At 37.8% G+C, this 17,500-nt stretch overlaps 1 protein-coding gene across 1 annotated transcript in view; it reads left to right on the forward strand.

Moving 5' to 3' along the window:
* The window catches only part of LOC106878181 (voltage-dependent calcium channel subunit alpha-2/delta-3-like), a 145,276-nt gene that overhangs the window by 127,608 nt on the left and 168 nt on the right, over positions 1 to 17,500 (forward strand). Inside the window, exons 7-21 of the mRNA XM_089337719.1 lie at positions 589 to 717; positions 1,102 to 1,223; positions 4,143 to 4,246; positions 4,985 to 5,238; positions 6,413 to 6,557; positions 7,621 to 7,770; positions 8,606 to 8,674; positions 10,010 to 10,347; positions 11,043 to 11,198; positions 11,945 to 12,153; positions 12,969 to 13,173; positions 13,920 to 14,130; positions 14,577 to 14,715; positions 15,230 to 15,392; positions 15,816 to 17,500. The exon at positions 15,816 to 17,500 is cut by the window's right edge and continues 168 nt beyond it. Coding sequence (XP_089193845.1) covers positions 589 to 717; positions 1,102 to 1,223; positions 4,143 to 4,246; positions 4,985 to 5,238; positions 6,413 to 6,557; positions 7,621 to 7,770; positions 8,606 to 8,674; positions 10,010 to 10,347; positions 11,043 to 11,198; positions 11,945 to 12,153; positions 12,969 to 13,173; positions 13,920 to 14,130; positions 14,577 to 14,715; positions 15,230 to 15,392; positions 15,816 to 16,023 — 2,602 coding nt within the window. The 3' untranslated portion in view covers positions 16,024 to 17,500. The remainder of the gene's footprint in view (positions 1 to 588; positions 718 to 1,101; positions 1,224 to 4,142; positions 4,247 to 4,984; positions 5,239 to 6,412; positions 6,558 to 7,620; positions 7,771 to 8,605; positions 8,675 to 10,009; positions 10,348 to 11,042; positions 11,199 to 11,944; positions 12,154 to 12,968; positions 13,174 to 13,919; positions 14,131 to 14,576; positions 14,716 to 15,229; positions 15,393 to 15,815) is intronic.

Here is a 17,500-nt window from a genome sequence, read left to right on the forward strand (position 1 = left end):
CACCACCTTGAACAGTATGTCAGATCATCACAGGATTAACTCCCAAGTGCCGTTGATTATTAACCAGTCGTGCTGTTTGCATGGATTCTCATAACTCCATGTCACCATCCAATTCTATTTTAATTGGCAGCTTAAGTCATGCTGAATCTTTCATTGGCTGATTACAAAACCATGAACACCTCTTGTCTAAGCATTTAATATATCTTGTACTTCAAGGGTAAGCTTAAAAGAACAGGAGACTAGCAGAGTAAACTGTAGATAAACCAGCAGAAGATGATGGGAAAACTGCTGCTGTATCTTTGATCAGAAAAATCCTGGTTCTTTAGATTTTGGTAAAGAGATTCATGATTTCTGATCCTTGTAAGCATGGTAGATGAAGAAGAGAATCACTGAGCAATGTGAAAATAAAGTGCCTTGCTCAAGGTTACAGTGTGCTACCTGGTCCAAGAATTGAACCCATGACCTGACAATTCTGAGTTTCTAATCATTGGGTCACATGCATCACTCTTCAGACTAAGTCATGCAAAACCTTTTTTTAAATATTATGCTATTAGTATCACATTCAGTTTCTCTTGGTTTTCTTTTCAGATGGCATCATTTCACTACAGAAGTCCTCAGCTGTCAGCAAAACAGAATGGTTCCAGCCACCATCGCACATCGAAAAGATTTAATTGAAAAAATTTATAGTTTAAAAGCTGGCGGGACCAGTGAATTAGAGTAAGCACTATTACATGTGTTTTCAGTTATAACATCATCATCATCATCATCATCATTTAATGTCTGCTTTCCATGCTAGCATGGATTGGACATCATTTATTTAAATATATTCATAGTGATCCTTTTCATTATTTGTTATATTCTAGGCCCCGAAACGGTGCGCATTCTCTCCTGATGACCCCATACACTTGCTGTCTTCCAGTATGCGGAGTTCTTGACTGGTAGCACTTGCATGTGGGAGTTGTTTGCAAGACATAGTGCTTGTCTGACATGGAACTTACTTTTGTTCTATGATTTCTGTCACTACACATCACTGACAATTGCCAATCATTTGATTATTTATTCAAGAGTTTCTCTCATTTCTTCACCTCTGTTTCTTTCCAGGAAAAGTTTCCAGATGAGTTTTGATTTATTAAATAGTTATCCCCGGACTGGTTGTCAATCTATAATAGTATTCGCTACAGATGGTGTAGATACTGATGGAGAACAAATTCGATGCGGTCCAGGTGAGACGACATTGATAACATTGAGTCATTGCTAAAAAACTCCCTTTCAAATTCTTTTACAGTCTTTAATCATCATCACCAACATCATTTAACATCCATTTTCCATACTGACATGGGTTGGACAGCTTAACAGGAACTGGCTCCATGGCATATATATATATCCCCAACTGGGCAAGACATTGGTCAGTTGCAGGATTACTCTTTTACTCTTTTACTTGTTTCAGTCATTTGACTGTGGCCATGCTGGAGCACCGCCTTTAGTCGAGCAAATCAACCCCAGGACTTATTCTCTGTAAGCCTAGTACTTATTCTATTGGTCTTTTGCTGAACCGCTAAGATACAGGGATGTAAACACACCAGCATCGGTTGTCAAGCGATGTTGGGGGGACAAACATAGACACACTAACACATACACACACATACATAAATACATACATACATATATATATATATATATATATATATATATATATATGGACACATAAGAGGTGCAGCAACATCAAAGGCAGGTTAACTAGCAAGTTAGTTTTTGTTTGTGGCAGATGTTCAGGTGCAATAAAGACTGCAAACAAACAGGAAACAACTTCTATCTCATTCCAGGGTGAAAAACTAGAGGTAGTCGATAGCTTCCGCTATCTGGGCGACCAAGTTAGTAGTGGGGGTGGGTGCGCTGAAAGTGTAGCTGCTAGAATAAGAATAGCCTGGGCAAAGTTTAGAGAGCTCTTACCCCTGCTGGCGACAAAGGGACTCTCACTCAGAGTAAAAGGCAGACTGTATGACGCATGCGTACGAACAACCATGCTACATGGCAGTGAAACATGGGCTGTAACTGCTGAGGACATACGTAAGCTCGCAAGGAATGAAGCCAGTATGCTCCGTTGGATGTGTAATGTCAATGTGAATACCCGTCAGAGTGTAAGTATCTTGAGAGAAAAGCTGAACATTAGAAGCATCAGTTGTGGCGTGCAAGAGAGACGATTGCGCTGGTATGGACATGTGGTGAGAATGGAGGAGGATAGCTGCGTGAAAAAGTGCCACACCCTAACAGTTGAGGGAACCCGTGGAAGAGGTAGGCCCAGGAAGACCTGGGCTGAGGTGGTGAGGCAAGACCTTCGTACATTGGGCCTCACCGAGGCGATGACTACGGACCGAGACCTTTGGAAATGGGCTGTGCGTGAGAAGACCCGGCAAGCCAAGTAAGATCGTTGCCAGTGCCCCTGGACTGGTTCTTGTGCGGGTGGCACATGAGATGCACCATTTTGAGCGTGGCCGTTGCCAGTACCGCCTGACTGGCTCCTGTAGGATTTTCGAGCGAGATCGTTGCCAGTGCCCCTGGACTGGCTTGTGCGGGTGGCACATAAAAGACACCATTTCGAGCGTGGCCGTTTTCGTGCGGGTGACACGTAAAAGCACCCACTACACTCTCTGAGTGGTTGGCGTTAGGAAGGGCATCCAGCTGTAGAAACTCTGCCAAATCAGACTGGAGCCTGGTGTTGCCATCCGGTTTCACCAGTCCTCAGTCAAATCGTCCAACCCATGCTAGCATGGAAGGCGGACGTTAAACGATGATGATGATGATGATGATATATTATATATATATATATATATATATATATTATATATATATATATATATATATATTATATATATATATATATATATATATATATATACACATATATATACGATGGGTTTCCTTCAGTTTCCGTCTACCAAATCCACTCACAAGGCTTTGGTTGGCCTGAGGCTATAGTAGAAGACACTTGCCCAAGGTGCCACGCTGTGGGACTGAATCCGGAACAATGTGGTTCGTAAGCAAGCTACTTACCACACAGCCACTCCTACACCTACTCATTTCTGCTAGCTGAGCGGACCGGAGTAACATGAAATGATGTGTTTTGCTCAAGAACATAATACAGCACTCCATCCAAGAATTGAAACCACAATTTCATGACCACGAGTCCCACATCCTAACCACTAATCTATGGACTAAGTAAGCCTAAAATTAAAACTGAAATTTAAAATTATGGCTGAGATTAAAAATAAGCATGCATACTTGTGTGTGTTTGTGTATACTCTTGTAATGACATCATGTGATGGTTGTAAATGAGTATTACCATCATACAAGCGAGTTTGTTCATATCCAGTCTTCTATGGAAAGTATATCTGGCCATGAGTAATATTACCATACTTGGAAACAGTTGGGGATTGGTGACAGGAAGGGCATCTGACTGTAAAAATCTGCTTCAGCAAATTCAGTCTGACCCAATCATGTGTGAAAAAGTGGACATTAAATAATGATAATGATGTGGTTTTTAGAATTGCAAACATTATCATCATCATCATAACTATCATTTTAATGTTCAGGCTTTTATACTGACCCAAGTTGGGAGCTTTTCAATTAAGTAGTCATCTTTGCATATCAATTCTGTTGTCTTATTCTTAAGCCTGTCCTTACTACATATTGTCATATGTTCACCAAACTACTATTCCAAATACATTTTTGGGGCTTGATCAGTTTTTACATTTTAGAACTGAGAAGAAAACAACAACAATAATAATAATCCTTTCTACTATAGGCACAAGGCCTGAGATTTGGTGGAGGGGATAGTCAATGGTACTTATTTCAACTGGTACTTATTTCATCAACCCCAAAAGGATGAAAGGCAAAGTGGACCTTGGCAGAATTTGAACTCAGAATGTAAAGACAAGTGAAATACCACCAAGCATTTTGTCCAGCATGCTAACGGTTCTGCCAGCTCACACTACCTAAACAACAACAATAATAATTATTATTATAGTTTAAGGAAAAGGAGATATTTCAAAAATATTTTCATATTCTTGTAATAATCTGTTCTGAGTGATTTGTTAAAATGTTGTAATTAGTGTGATTAAACATGTTTAAATTTCGTTTTGCAGGATATTATACTCGCAGTGGTTATGTACCAGGTCCAATCTGTAGATATAACTGGACTAAAGTTTGGCATGTCTCCAATGAAAAAAATTTGAATCTAGCACCTCAGGTAAGAATAAATAATTATATGTATAATCACATATGCGTACAGCCTAGCTGTGTGGTAAGAAGTTCAAAGTCAAGCTGTGCCAAGCAGCTTCACTCTCTGTGCTTTAGCTCTGTTACCATAGCAACAGTCCTGAATTTTTTGTCAGACCTCTTTTACACACACGCATACACACACGTGTGTGTGATGGGTGTAGATGAGGTCACTGTCACACAAGCAGTGTCATTCATTTCTAGTCTTCTATGAAAACATGTCTTGTTCATCATCATCATTTAACACCCACTCTCCATGCTGGCATGGGTTGGATGGGTTAACCAGAACTGATAAGGCTAGGGGTTGCCCCAGGCTCCATTGTCTGTTCTGGCATGGTTTCTATGACCAGATGCTCTTTCTTTATCATCATCATCATCATTATCATCATTTTAATGTCCACTCTCCATGCTAGTGTGGGTCGAACAGTTTGACATGGAGTTGGCTAGCAGGGAGCTATCCTGTCTCCAACTGTCTGTTGTGGCATGTTTTCTACAGCCGGATGCCCTTCCTAACATCTAGTTATGAAGAAATATTTTGCTTAAAAATAAATGAGAGTTGGCAACAGGAAGAGCATCTGACTGTAGAAAATCTCTCCAACCCATGCAAGGGAAAAATGGGCATTGTTGTTGTTGATGATGATGATGGTGGTAGTAGTAGTATAAACCTATGTATTTATTTTATTTATTTATTTTTTTTTTTAATTTTCAGGCTCGGATCTTTAGCTATCTTATAAAGGAAGATGCTGAAATTTTCCCAGGAAAGCTTGCCTGTGCCCATCATGGAAGCTTGAAAAAGCTAGAAACTGGAGAAAATCTGATCTCACAAATGTCAAATTACTTCGAATTCCTCTCATCAAATGCTAAAAATAACTTGGCACTTTGGACATCGCCATATCTTGATGCCCTTGGATTGGGTCTCATGGTGACACATGCAATACCTGTGATAAGCAATATCACTGGCAAGTAAGTTCTGTTTTATTTTGTATATATCAGATATAGGTGCAGGCATAGCTGTGTGGTTTTGGGTTCGCTTTGCAACCATGTGGTTTTCAGTTCAATCCCATTGTACAGCACCTTGGGCAAGTATTTTCTATTGTAACACCAAAGTGACCTGTGAGTGAATTGGGTGAATTTGTGAAGACCCATGGTAACTTCACTAGTGCAGGTGACACAAAAAAGTACCCAATGCACTCTGTAAAATGGCTGGTGCTAGGAAGGGCAGCAATCCATAGAAACCATGCCAACGTTGGCATTGGCACTCAACTTGGCTTTGCAAGCTAGCCGGAACCTGTCAAACTGTCCAACCCATGCCAGCATGGAAAATGATGATGATGATGATGATGATGGTGGTGGTGGCGGCGGTGGTAGTGGTGGCGGCAGCAGGTGTTGTTGTGTTCTTACCACACAACAACACCTGCACCTATATATGTTCTTAGACTGCTGAGACAAAATGTCTTGCAGTATATAATCACTGCCCTGATTTCCTGCCTTTAGTAATAATGGTTTCCAACATAGACACAGGGACACCAAATTTGCAGATGGGGAAAATAGCCAATGCAATCAACCACAGTGCTTGACTGGTTCTTTATTTTATTGACCCTTTCACTGAAGGATGAAAGGCAAGGCTGGAGAGTTGTAACTAAATATTGTAAAGGCACAAGGGTGGCTGTGTGGTAAGTAGCTTGCTTACCAACCACATGGTTCCAGGTTCAGTCCCACTGTGTGGCACCTTTGGGCAAGTGTCTTCAACTATAGCCTCGGGCCGACCAAACCCTTGTGAATGGATTTGGTAGACGGAAACTGAAAGAAGCCCGTCATATATAAATATATGTGTGTGTGTGTGTGTATGTTTGTGTGTGTTTGTCCCCACCACCACCGCTTGACAACCGATGTTGGTGTGTTCACGTCCAAGTAACTTAGCGGTTCGGCAAAAGAGACTGACAGAATAAGTACTAGGCTTACAAAGAATAAGTATGGGGTCGATTTGTTCGACTAAAGGCGGTGCTCCAGCCTGGCCGCAGTCAGATGACTGAAACAAATAAAAGAATAAAAGAAAAAATAGATGTATTTTGTCTGACGCTCTACCAATTCTGTTAATCTACTAAACTTGTTTGGGGGTTTTTGTATTTTTTTACAGGACAATTGGTGTAATTGGTGTTGATGCTACTTTAGATGAAATTGAAAACTTCCTGACTAAAAACCAATGGGGTACAGTTCAGTCATTCCTCATCAATAAACAAGGAGAAACCATTTTCCATCCAAAATTAAAACCAAGCACAAATGTAAGTCATATTCTGGTTGTTGTTGCTGTTATTTTACAAAGACTGTGGTTTTAGCACTGGTCTTTTAGGGTTTAATAGATAATATCAATTGTTTTTAATACCTAACTGGTATTTAAATATTTTAGTTTATTTTCTTGTTTCATCAATATTTGTAACTATCTCATAATTTCTTAGGAATTCCACAGGAGAAAGATAACCTTTTATAGAAAAGATATAAATGTGTGTGTGTGTATCATCATCATCATCATCATCATCATCATCATCATCATCATCATCATCATCATCATCATCATCATCATAATTTAACGTCTGTTGTCCGTTGACTGGGCTGGCACACTGGAAGTCTGCACCAGGCTCCAGTCCGATTTGGTGTGGTTTTCTATTATTATCATTATTATTATTAATATTATTATTATTATTATTATTATCTTTATCTTATGATTTTTACTTTGTATTATATTATACTTATTTTTTGTGCATTTACTTATTAATTTTTTTCTATATGTGACTGTGGATTTTCATGGATGAGTTCATGAACTTTGGTTCTTTTCTCTAAATTATGTATTTATATATTATATACTGTGAAACTTAACTTAATTTTAATTTTTGATAAATTGAATTTAATTGAGTTTTTACCTGTAAATTTGGATTTTTATCCCTAATATTATTATTATTATATGTATGTATATATATATACACACATATATACATGTAAATAGAGAGAATACAAAGCCTGAAAATATTCAGACAATGAATATCCACATACAAATGTTTAGGTATTTATATATTAACTGAACAGACGCACGCACGCACACGCACACACACATACACACACACACGCACACCCACACTGGAAGGGTTGAACTCGGCACTGCAAGTTAATGGGATATGTGTCAATCTGATATTGCTTCTGCTGGTTGATAACAGTGTTGCTGCATGGTAGAGCACACCTAGGAGGAATGGCCAAATCTAATAAAAGTGTGCATGTCATAGCTTCCATTCTGTGTTTCCTATTTGCTTAGCATCTGACTCTTCTGTTGTTTTCTTGTTTTCTATTTGGTAGTTGGTAGACGATCCTATTTTCATCCCTATCTCACAACTTGAAAGAGACAAAGATGGAAACCCACCAGAATTTGGAATCATTGAACAAGAAATGAAAGCTGGATTAACAGGACAAATCAGGATTAATGAATCCAAACATGGTGATGCAAGAGTAAGTGGAATGTTACAGTGTGTGTGTGTGGCTGTGTGTGGATGTTTAGGTATCTTATTGGTTCCTAAGTTGTTTTTATATGTGTGTCTTTGTGTATTTACTATGAGGTGGTACCAAAAAGTTCCCAGGCTAGTTATGTTTAATGAAAAAAAGCTTATTTACATCATCTCCTGTGAGATAGTCACCTTTTGCAAGAATACATTGGTCTCAACATTCCTGCCGCTTATGGAATCCAGCCTGGAAAAAGGTTATTTTCCTTAAGCAAGAGGAGAACCTTCTGTGATTCGCTCTGGATTTCGACAATAGTGTTAAAACAGCAACCTTTGGGCTGCATTTTCATTTTGGGGAAGAGATGGAAATCCACAGGTGCTAAATCTGGCAAATAGAGCAGGTGCGGAAGCGACACCATGTTGTCTTGGGCAAGAAACTCACGAGTGAAGGAAGCTCAGTGACAGGGTGCATTGTTGTCATGAAGAATCCAATTCTTCATGCTCCACAGATCCAGTCACTTTCACCAAATGTCCTCCCTCAAATGCTTCAAGACATCACAGTAGAATTCTCGATTGACACTCTGGCATTGGGGAGACAAATTCTTGATGCACAATATCACAGATGTTGAAAAAAACAATGACCCTTATCAGACAGGTAGTCATGATGGGTATGCAGGGCTTTGTATATTTTACCCCAGTGTCACTTTGATGGCATGCACTGCTCTCTCACTCAATAACAATAACAATAATAATAATAATAATAATAATAATAATATTTAATAAAGTGAATGAGACAAAGGTATAAGCATAAAATGTTATTCTGTGTGTTCTCTCTTCCTCTACAGACGTACTACTATGGAGCTTTGAATGAATCAGAATACTCCTTTGCATATATCTTAGCCGATACAGACATGGTAAGTATGGATTCCATAGATAAGTCTACAAGAAGATGATGATTTTCTCCTACGTCTCCTGTTTTTTTTGCTGTGGCTATTGTTTTTGTCTCAGGTCAGCTCTGCTTGATAGACTTATGATCAAAAGAATTCCAACAGTGACATACTATCCTGTCTTATTTTCAGGTAGTATATCTAGGAATACATTATGAAACATGTCATTCTCTTTTTATATATGGGATCTGAAGGCCATCTACTCACCACACTCCATCAAGTAGAGCATTGTGGAATGATCTAAGCCAGCTTTGTTTAGTTAAAAGATCTCATATCCTTTTTAAATCAAAGAACTCTACTGACCTATTAACTTCCAAATCTGAAATTTTTATCACATGCAAACATTTAGACAAATTTCCTTTATTGAACTGAGAAACACCACTCTCTTCAGATTAAGCATACAGTCTCATAAACTTTGATCTCCCCATTGAATTGATTTACATCAACCATATTAATTCTGATTTAAATGGGCCAAAGGGACGCAACTCTTAATTTTCTTTTTTTTTCTCATTTTTTTTTGGGGGGGGGGTATTTTCTCTAAGACCAGCGTCCTTTCTCATTTATTGCAAAGAAGAAAAAAAAAAACAGCCACACTGTATATTTGAGTTTGAAAGATTACTTGGAAACACACAGCACAATATACAAGCTTGTCAGACCATTTTGTTTTCACATCATGTAACTAGTAGAAGGTCAAATTTAAATCCTGTATTTATTAAATGATATTTATCTCTCACCGGATGTAGTACTTCTTGGTTGGTTCCCACCTATAACAGGTAACAGGATAGTGCCTCTCGTGCCAGTGGCATGTAAAAGCACCCACTACACTCTCGGAGTGGTTGGCGTTAGGAAGGGCATCCAGCTGTAGAAACTCTGCCAGATCAGATTGGAGCCTGGTGCAGCCATCTGGTTTGCCAGTCCTCAGTCAAATTATCTGACCCATGCTAGCATGGAAAGTGGACGTTAAACGATGATGATAATTATGATATATACAAATGCATACACACACACACACACACACTTACTGTTACTAGTTTTTCCTTCTCTTGGTTTTGTTATCACAAAGTCAAATTTCTTTTCTTCCAATCAGGAACTATATGCCCTTAAAGCATTGCAAAAGATGTTGCTCATAAGAATAATAAAAATAGACTTGTAATCTTGTCTTCTTTTTTTTTTTTCATTTCTGTTTCTTCTGTTAGAAAATTCTTTAGCTTATAATCACTTCTCAGTCTTCCTACAACAAATCCTTATATTTTGGGAGTGATTATCATTTTTGTTTTCTGTCTATCTTTCTCCATTTAATAGATTTTTAGAAGATCGCAGGAACCAAGTGACCGCTCCAAATACGGTAAAAGCTATTACAATTTGCTCATCGAATATCGCAGTGAACTATCTCGCAAACAATTGCCTGGTGTGTGGGAACATTTAAATGTCACTGAAAATGCTCCGAGATATCCTGGACTTCGAATCTCATACAAGTTTTCCACTATTTTCTTACCTCCGATGGCACATTGTGATCCAACGCAGTATATTTATGATGACAATTTGACTCAGAAAACAATCGATGCACATAAATGGATAAACAGCTATGATGCTGACCTTGGCTGTGAATCTATGAAACAGAAATTCGAAAAAGGTGTACGGTAAGTAACATTTTGTCTCTGGTGCCACTGTTAGTGCTGGTTCCACATAAAAAGCACTGGTGCTGGTGTCACAGAGAAAGCACTGGAAATGGTGTCATGTAAAAAAAACATGAGTGTTGGTGCCACATAGAAAGTACCCAGTACACTTTGTAAAGTGGTCAACATTAGGAAGGGCATCCAGCCATAGAAACCATGGCAAAACTGATGGTTAGAGCCTGGTGCAACCCTCCGTCTTCCAAGCTCCTGTTAAACCGTGTGACCCATGTTAATGATGATGATGATTGTATATATATATATATATCCATTTCCTTACTTTCTGATATATATATATATATATATATATGTAATTTATATAAGGGCATTACTATACAATAATGCCTCACGCTAAGAGGGACTCCAGAAGTCAAAACTACTATAAGCACATTTTTACCGATTGCGAGGGAATGCAACTTTCAAAGCTAACATCCTAAAAACTTTTAACTTAACGGTAAACCAATGGAGCGACATGCATGCTAATTTGTGGACGTGCATAAATTACATTCACATACACACACACACACACACACACACACAAAACCTGCCTTTTATATATACAGATATATATACAGATATATATATACACAAACACAAGCACTTATGCACACATATACATATATCTTTATTGACTATCTATTTTTCACCTTTCTTTATTTTAGAGCTGATGTACTGATTACAGAACCAATTGAAGAAATTTGGAAGACCCGAGCATTTGAATCTTTAAGTCAAGTAAAATGGACTAATATTGGTCTACGGAGTGGGGTTTTCCGTACTTACCCAGGTCATCGTTCAACCAGGATGTATAACCCTGTCAAGTAAGTGAAATATGGGGGCATTATGTTTGATGGTTTACCCACATTTTAGTTCAATAAGTGTTTCAATAGAAGATACATTGGTTTATGTAGGATTGTTTTGGTGATTTTTTAATCTCACACACACACACACACACCCTCTCTCTCTTTTACTCTTTTACTTGTTTCAGTCATTTGACTGCGACCATGTAGGAGCACCGCCTTTAGTCAAGAAAATTGACCCCAGGACTTATTCTTTGGAAGCCTAGTACTTATTCTATCGGTCTCTTCTGCCGAACCACTAAGTTACGGGGACGTAAACACACCAGCATCAATTGTCAAGCGATGTTGGGGGACAAACACACACACACACATATATGCATATACATAGACACGACGGGCTTCTTTCAGTTTCCATCTACCAAATCCACTCATAAGGCTTTGGTCGGCCCGAGGATATAGTAGAAGACACTTGCCCAAGGTGCCACGCAGTGGGACTGAACCCAGAACCATGTGGTTAGTACGCAAGCTACTTACCACACAGCCACTCCTGTTGGGAATCTTTTTTAACTTAGGTCTTGTATTTATTGTTCAAATTTATTATTGTCATTATCATCATCATCATCACCACTATTATTAACACTACCACCATCACCATCAACATCACAATCATCATCACTATCATCATCAGCATCACCATCATTGTCATCTTCATCATCATTATAAAAGTGTTATCAATGCAATATGATCGCTTCCTTCCCTCTTTCCAGACGTCCCTGGTACAAACGTACCAGTTCTGCACCTCACAAGACATCAATTTCCACACCATATATGGACGCTGCAGGAGTCGGAAAAATTGTCACAATTTCCCAAGCTGTCTTTGAAGGAATGACTCCAAGAACAACAGAAGAATGTGCCAAAATGAAAGGCCCCAAACCTGGAGGTTGCACATGTAATTTTGATGAAGACTGTCTTAGTAGTAAGTTTCATTCTACAATTGGAATGCATTTGCAATGAAAGAGTAAGTATATGTATGTCTATGTGGTGTTTGGTTGGCATCAGGAAAGGCATCCAGCCATGCCAAACCAGACTGGAACCTGGTGCAGCTCTGCAGCTTGCCAGCTCTGGTCAAACCATCCAACCCATGCCAGCATGGACAATAGACGTTAAATGATGAGGATGTGTGGATACAGTTTGGTCAAGGGTGTGAGACATTTTGAGACCATTTATTGGGTGTTCCTGATTTGATGCTGACTTATTTGACATCAGACGTCTTAATCTTTCTTTCATTCTCTCTCTCTCTCCTCCCTCTCTTTCCCTTTCACCCCCTCTCTCTCTATCTCTGTTTATGCATCTGAGTGTATTTCCTTTTATGTGTGAGGAGAGGAACAGTGTTTGTGTCAATTGTGCTCATCCCCATCCTCCTCATCTCATCTTCATCCCCTCCTCCTCGTCCCCCTCTTCATCCTCTCCTCGTTACGTCATCCCCCTCATCCCCTCCTCCTCATCCCCCTCTCCTCATTACCTCATCCCCCCCTTGTCCCCTCCTTCTCGTCCCCCTCTTCATCCTCTCCTCGTTACCTCATCCTCCTCATCACCTCATCCCCTCCTCCTCATCCTGACCTCCTCATCCCCATCCTCACAACTTCCTCATCCTGTCCTCCTCATCCTCTTCCTTATCCCCTTCCTCCATCATCCCCCTTATCTTCCTCTCCCTCCCCCACCTCTTGATGTGTAAAGAATTACTTATATAGTCATTAACTGATTTGCAAAATCGATTCTTTTACTCCATAGGAGTCTGCTACGTGAGTATGGCACCAGGACCAAATTCTCAGTATCGGCGTTGTGCAACAGAACGTGTTGAAGCAGTAACAGGTTTGGACATTCTCTACGATGATTTCCAGAATAAAAGTATGGAAACAATGGAAGCAAGTGACCGAAGAAAGTCTTGTGGTCAGAAATATCTTTGTCCAGATGGCGAACCTGGATGCCAAACAAGGTAAATGTTGGAGACTTCAAATTATATTGTCTTTGTTGTGAGAAATGTGGTGGTGGTGGTGGTGGTGGTGGTGGTGGTAATGGTGGTGGTGGTGGTGACGATGTGGGATCTCAAAATTTCCTTCTTATTTTCCCATGTCTGTGTTGTTTATTGTAAGACGTGTTGATCTGTGTATTTGTTAAACTGTTTCTCTGTGGATGCCTTTAAAAGCCTTATTATGATTTCATACAGTCTCCCTCTGTCTCATCAGGATCACTATCATCCAGTGTTTTAAATCTGGGCTTTGTCTCCATTAGCAGGGGTGGCCAGATCTACTTCAATGCCATAGCAACCGCCCTCACACCATCTTGCCATCTTACCTGGTTTTGGGCATCATGCTCTTCATCCCTCCTCAACATACACCAATACCACTTCATTCCATTCTGTCTGTCTCGGACATTTAGCGAGATGTAAAACCGAATCTCTAGTGAAACTTTTTATTTTTTTATTTATTTATGTACCAGAAGAGACCCAGAACAGGTCAAAACATGTGTCGTACTAAATAAAATCTTTTTTCCCATCTATTTTATTAATACTATATATATATATATATATATATATATATCTTACAGTTCTATATTTATACTGCAGTAGATACCATGGAAGAAAACTATACTGTCAGGATAAACATTACTTCTCAGTATTAATACTGTCTCTGTCGCTAATATATATTTTCTACTAAACTGATAATATTGGTTTATTTCCAGATGTTACCTCTTTGATTCCAATGCATATCTAGTAATGGACCCAGATTTCATTTTGGCTAGTAACCTGGATGAAAGTGAATATGAACGTGTCACCCTTGGTAAAAAAGAAGGGGAGGTAATGAAGGACCTCATCTATAAACACAGTTTCTTTAAAAGAAAAGAATACATTGATTTCCAAGGGTCGTGTCGAATTTCTCCAGAAGCGCCAAAGGTAAATTTTCTTTATGATTTTCATTCATCTTTGTGTCCATAACTAAAAAAAGTAAAGTTCCTTCCCAAGCCATATAGACTCATAACGCTGGTTTCCCGGTTTCCATGAGGTATATATTCCCCACCTGGAAGGTACACCAGTCTGTCGCAGGATCAGTCATTTTTGCCAGTTGAATAGACTGGAGCAACATGAAATGAAGTGCTTTGCTCAAGAACACAATATGTCACCTGGTTCAGGAATCGAAACCACAATCTTATGAACATGAGTCCAACACCCTAACCACTACACCACACACTTCCACTGAGTAAAGTTCCTTCTTAAGTCATATAGACTCATAGGACTGGTTTCTAGGATGTATGTATCCCTTACCTGGATGGGACACCAATCCATCACACACATAAAAACAAACAAACTTTTAACTTGTTATTTTGCTTTTATTTACTTAGGTAACTCTTGAAGGAATACCCAAAAAGCCAGAAGAATTAGATGATTACTATAAAACTCGAGGACCTATCCCACAGTTCCACAGTGAATTTGGCTGTATTCAAGATGTCGTAGGTTTTAAAGCTATCGACGATGCACTCGGTAAGTAATAGCTATGCTTTAGAAGAAAACTAAATTGATTTTGTTTCTATTGGCTGTGTGGTTAAGAAGTTTCCCTTGTAAGCACATGGTTCCAAGTTTGATTCTTTTGGTTGGCACCAAACTGAGACATAGTCGATGGAAACTGCACAGAAGCCTGTCAGATGTGTGTGTGTACATACATATACACCTTCTCTTCAAATTATGACCTATGCATCTTACAGCTATCTGTACTTATGACCACAGAAAATAAATAAACAAATAAGAAAATCGATTTTTGGACACTGGGCAGCTACACATATGATTACTATAGCAGCATCTGGCAACATTGGCCTCCCTCAGACCCAGGCATCCACTAAAAACATTTTCAGGCCTTTTACCTTTAGTAAAAAGGATTATTACCTACACATCTTATGTTTTTATCTAATAACCCTAGCAGACTGAGACCTCCATAAGTGCTTGTCACAATTCCATTTATCATTCTTCTAATAATGAGTTCGTACATTCTCTCTGACAGGTTCCAGTGGTATGATAACAGGTAATGTATCTGGACCATGCATGTCTGGATTTTATTATGTCAAAGCCTTACCAAAAACAAACCTGTATTTACTGGTAATTGAGAACTGGAAACATTACCGGGAAACACTTTTCTACAATTTTAATTGCCGAATTGCACAAAGGTAAGTTTTTCCCTTGAGTTTCTCTATAAATACCTTTTATTATACTTTACATTTAATATACATTACATTTACTATACATATATACCCTAATTTGATCTATATCCCACTTTAATACACCCCACACTTTAAATATACACCCTCTCCTTTAATATACACCCCTTTCTTTAATATACACCACATTGTAATATACATCACTAGAATATACTCCCCCTTCTTTAATATAGACTCCCTCCTTTAATATATATCCCTTTCTTTAATATACACCCACTGATATATTCATCTCATTTGCATGCACATGCACACATACACATATTACATGTACACGTATGCACATCACATACACATACACATACTGCTGTATATGTGTTAATTTAAAAAACCCCAAAATTACTTTGTGTCCTTTTTTTTTTCTTTTACTTCTAGCATCGTCAACTCTGGTGCTTACCGAATTATTAATGGAACTTGTGCACATGAAGACACATCTAGCAGCACATTAGCAGAGGATGGCAAGTGCCCACCTCTAAAGAATATAAAAATGCCATGTGCATATATAGCAGGCATGAGCTTCAAGCCTAGTTGGTGGACAATTATAACAGGTCTTGCTATGGCGATGTGCCTTTTTCTACATTGATTGTTAACTGGGGTTGTGTAAGTTTGCCAGTAAAAATAGTGAATTTATGCACAGTTTTGTTCATGAGGAAGAAAACCATTAGCAAAATAAAAAGAACAGACAGGAAGTTATGGAATGTTCCAAACAGCCAAATAACGAAATCAGTTGAGAACCTTTTTTTTTTCTTCTTTAAGACACTCTCACAAATTAATTTCTACACTCTGAACAAAAAGAAAAAAGAAAATGTACAGAAAATAAAAAAAAAATAATAAACTAAAAAGCTGGAAGTATCATCAGAATTTTTAAAAAAAATAAGGTCTTTACATGAAAAGACAACCCAGAAAAAAAACAAGTTATTTTTGTCATTATGAAAAATGAAATTACATTTTCTCTTATTGTGGTTGTTTTCCACTAAAACTAATTTCCACCTATGGAAATCAAAATATTTTGGTCTCCTTTCCTTCCCTAAAATATCTTCACAAAAATTTCATCTCCTTTTTTTTTTTTTTCGCTGATCAATTCTTTATCTCTTGTGTATATGTGTGTGTATGTGCGTTTTGATTTCTTCCGATACATCACGTAAACGTGTGTGAATGTGAACATTATGGCTGAGAGCATCTGCTAAAGAATATGGAAAATAATGAAGAAAACGAAGCAAAGATGTGAATATAAATGATAATGAACTAAAATAGAAAGAGCGAGTGATGAGAGTAAAAGACAAAAGTGGGAGTGAAAATATTATAAATGATTTTAAGAAACAATGAAAAAAAAACAATTTTTTTTTTTTTAAATTTGGAATTTAAGAAAAAGATTTATTGAAAGTTCAAAAAAATTATAAATACAAAAAAACCCAATCTTTTACAAGCACAATATTTTTTGTTTTGTTTTTTTTTTTTTCAAAATTTTATTGAAAATATTTTTTCCTCTCCCATACCATTTATTGTTATTGGACAACAGATGTTGTCCTTTCAAAGATAAATTAATAAACATAGTTCCAGAAAGACTGGGAAAATTTTTGTGTAAAGACAGTTACTATTTCACAAATCTTTCAAATAATGGGCAACAATATTTTACAATACAGAACAAAGTTTGTTGGATTGTTTTAATATATTTAATAATGGCTAAAAATCCTTTGAAAAATATATACCGTACCGCAATGCCTGACCAACCAACCAACTCACCGACTCATCAAACTAATTTAATCAATAGACATCTTTTTTTTTTAAACAATTGATATTTTATTGTCTTTTTTTTTGTCAAAATCTCGACCAATTTGAAATCTTGAAACGGTGTTACAAAAAAGGGGGTAAAAAACAAAAACGAAAAAAAAAAAGCTGTTTATTGTTAATAATTCAAACTTGCTAGCTGGCTGGCATTTGAGAAACATTTATGTTGAGGTTAAGAACCTTTAAGTTATAAAGCACAGATTACAAAAAAGAAAAAAAAAACAAAAATACAAAAATGAAATAAAAGACTAAATATTTGGAAGGAATCTTTC

The sequence above is a fragment of the Octopus bimaculoides genome, chromosome 19, assembly GCF_046866305.1.
Source record: "Octopus bimaculoides isolate indiv1 chromosome 19, ASM4686630v1, whole genome shotgun sequence".
In the NCBI taxonomy this organism is placed as follows: Eukaryota; Metazoa; Mollusca; class Cephalopoda; order Octopoda; family Octopodidae; genus Octopus; species Octopus bimaculoides.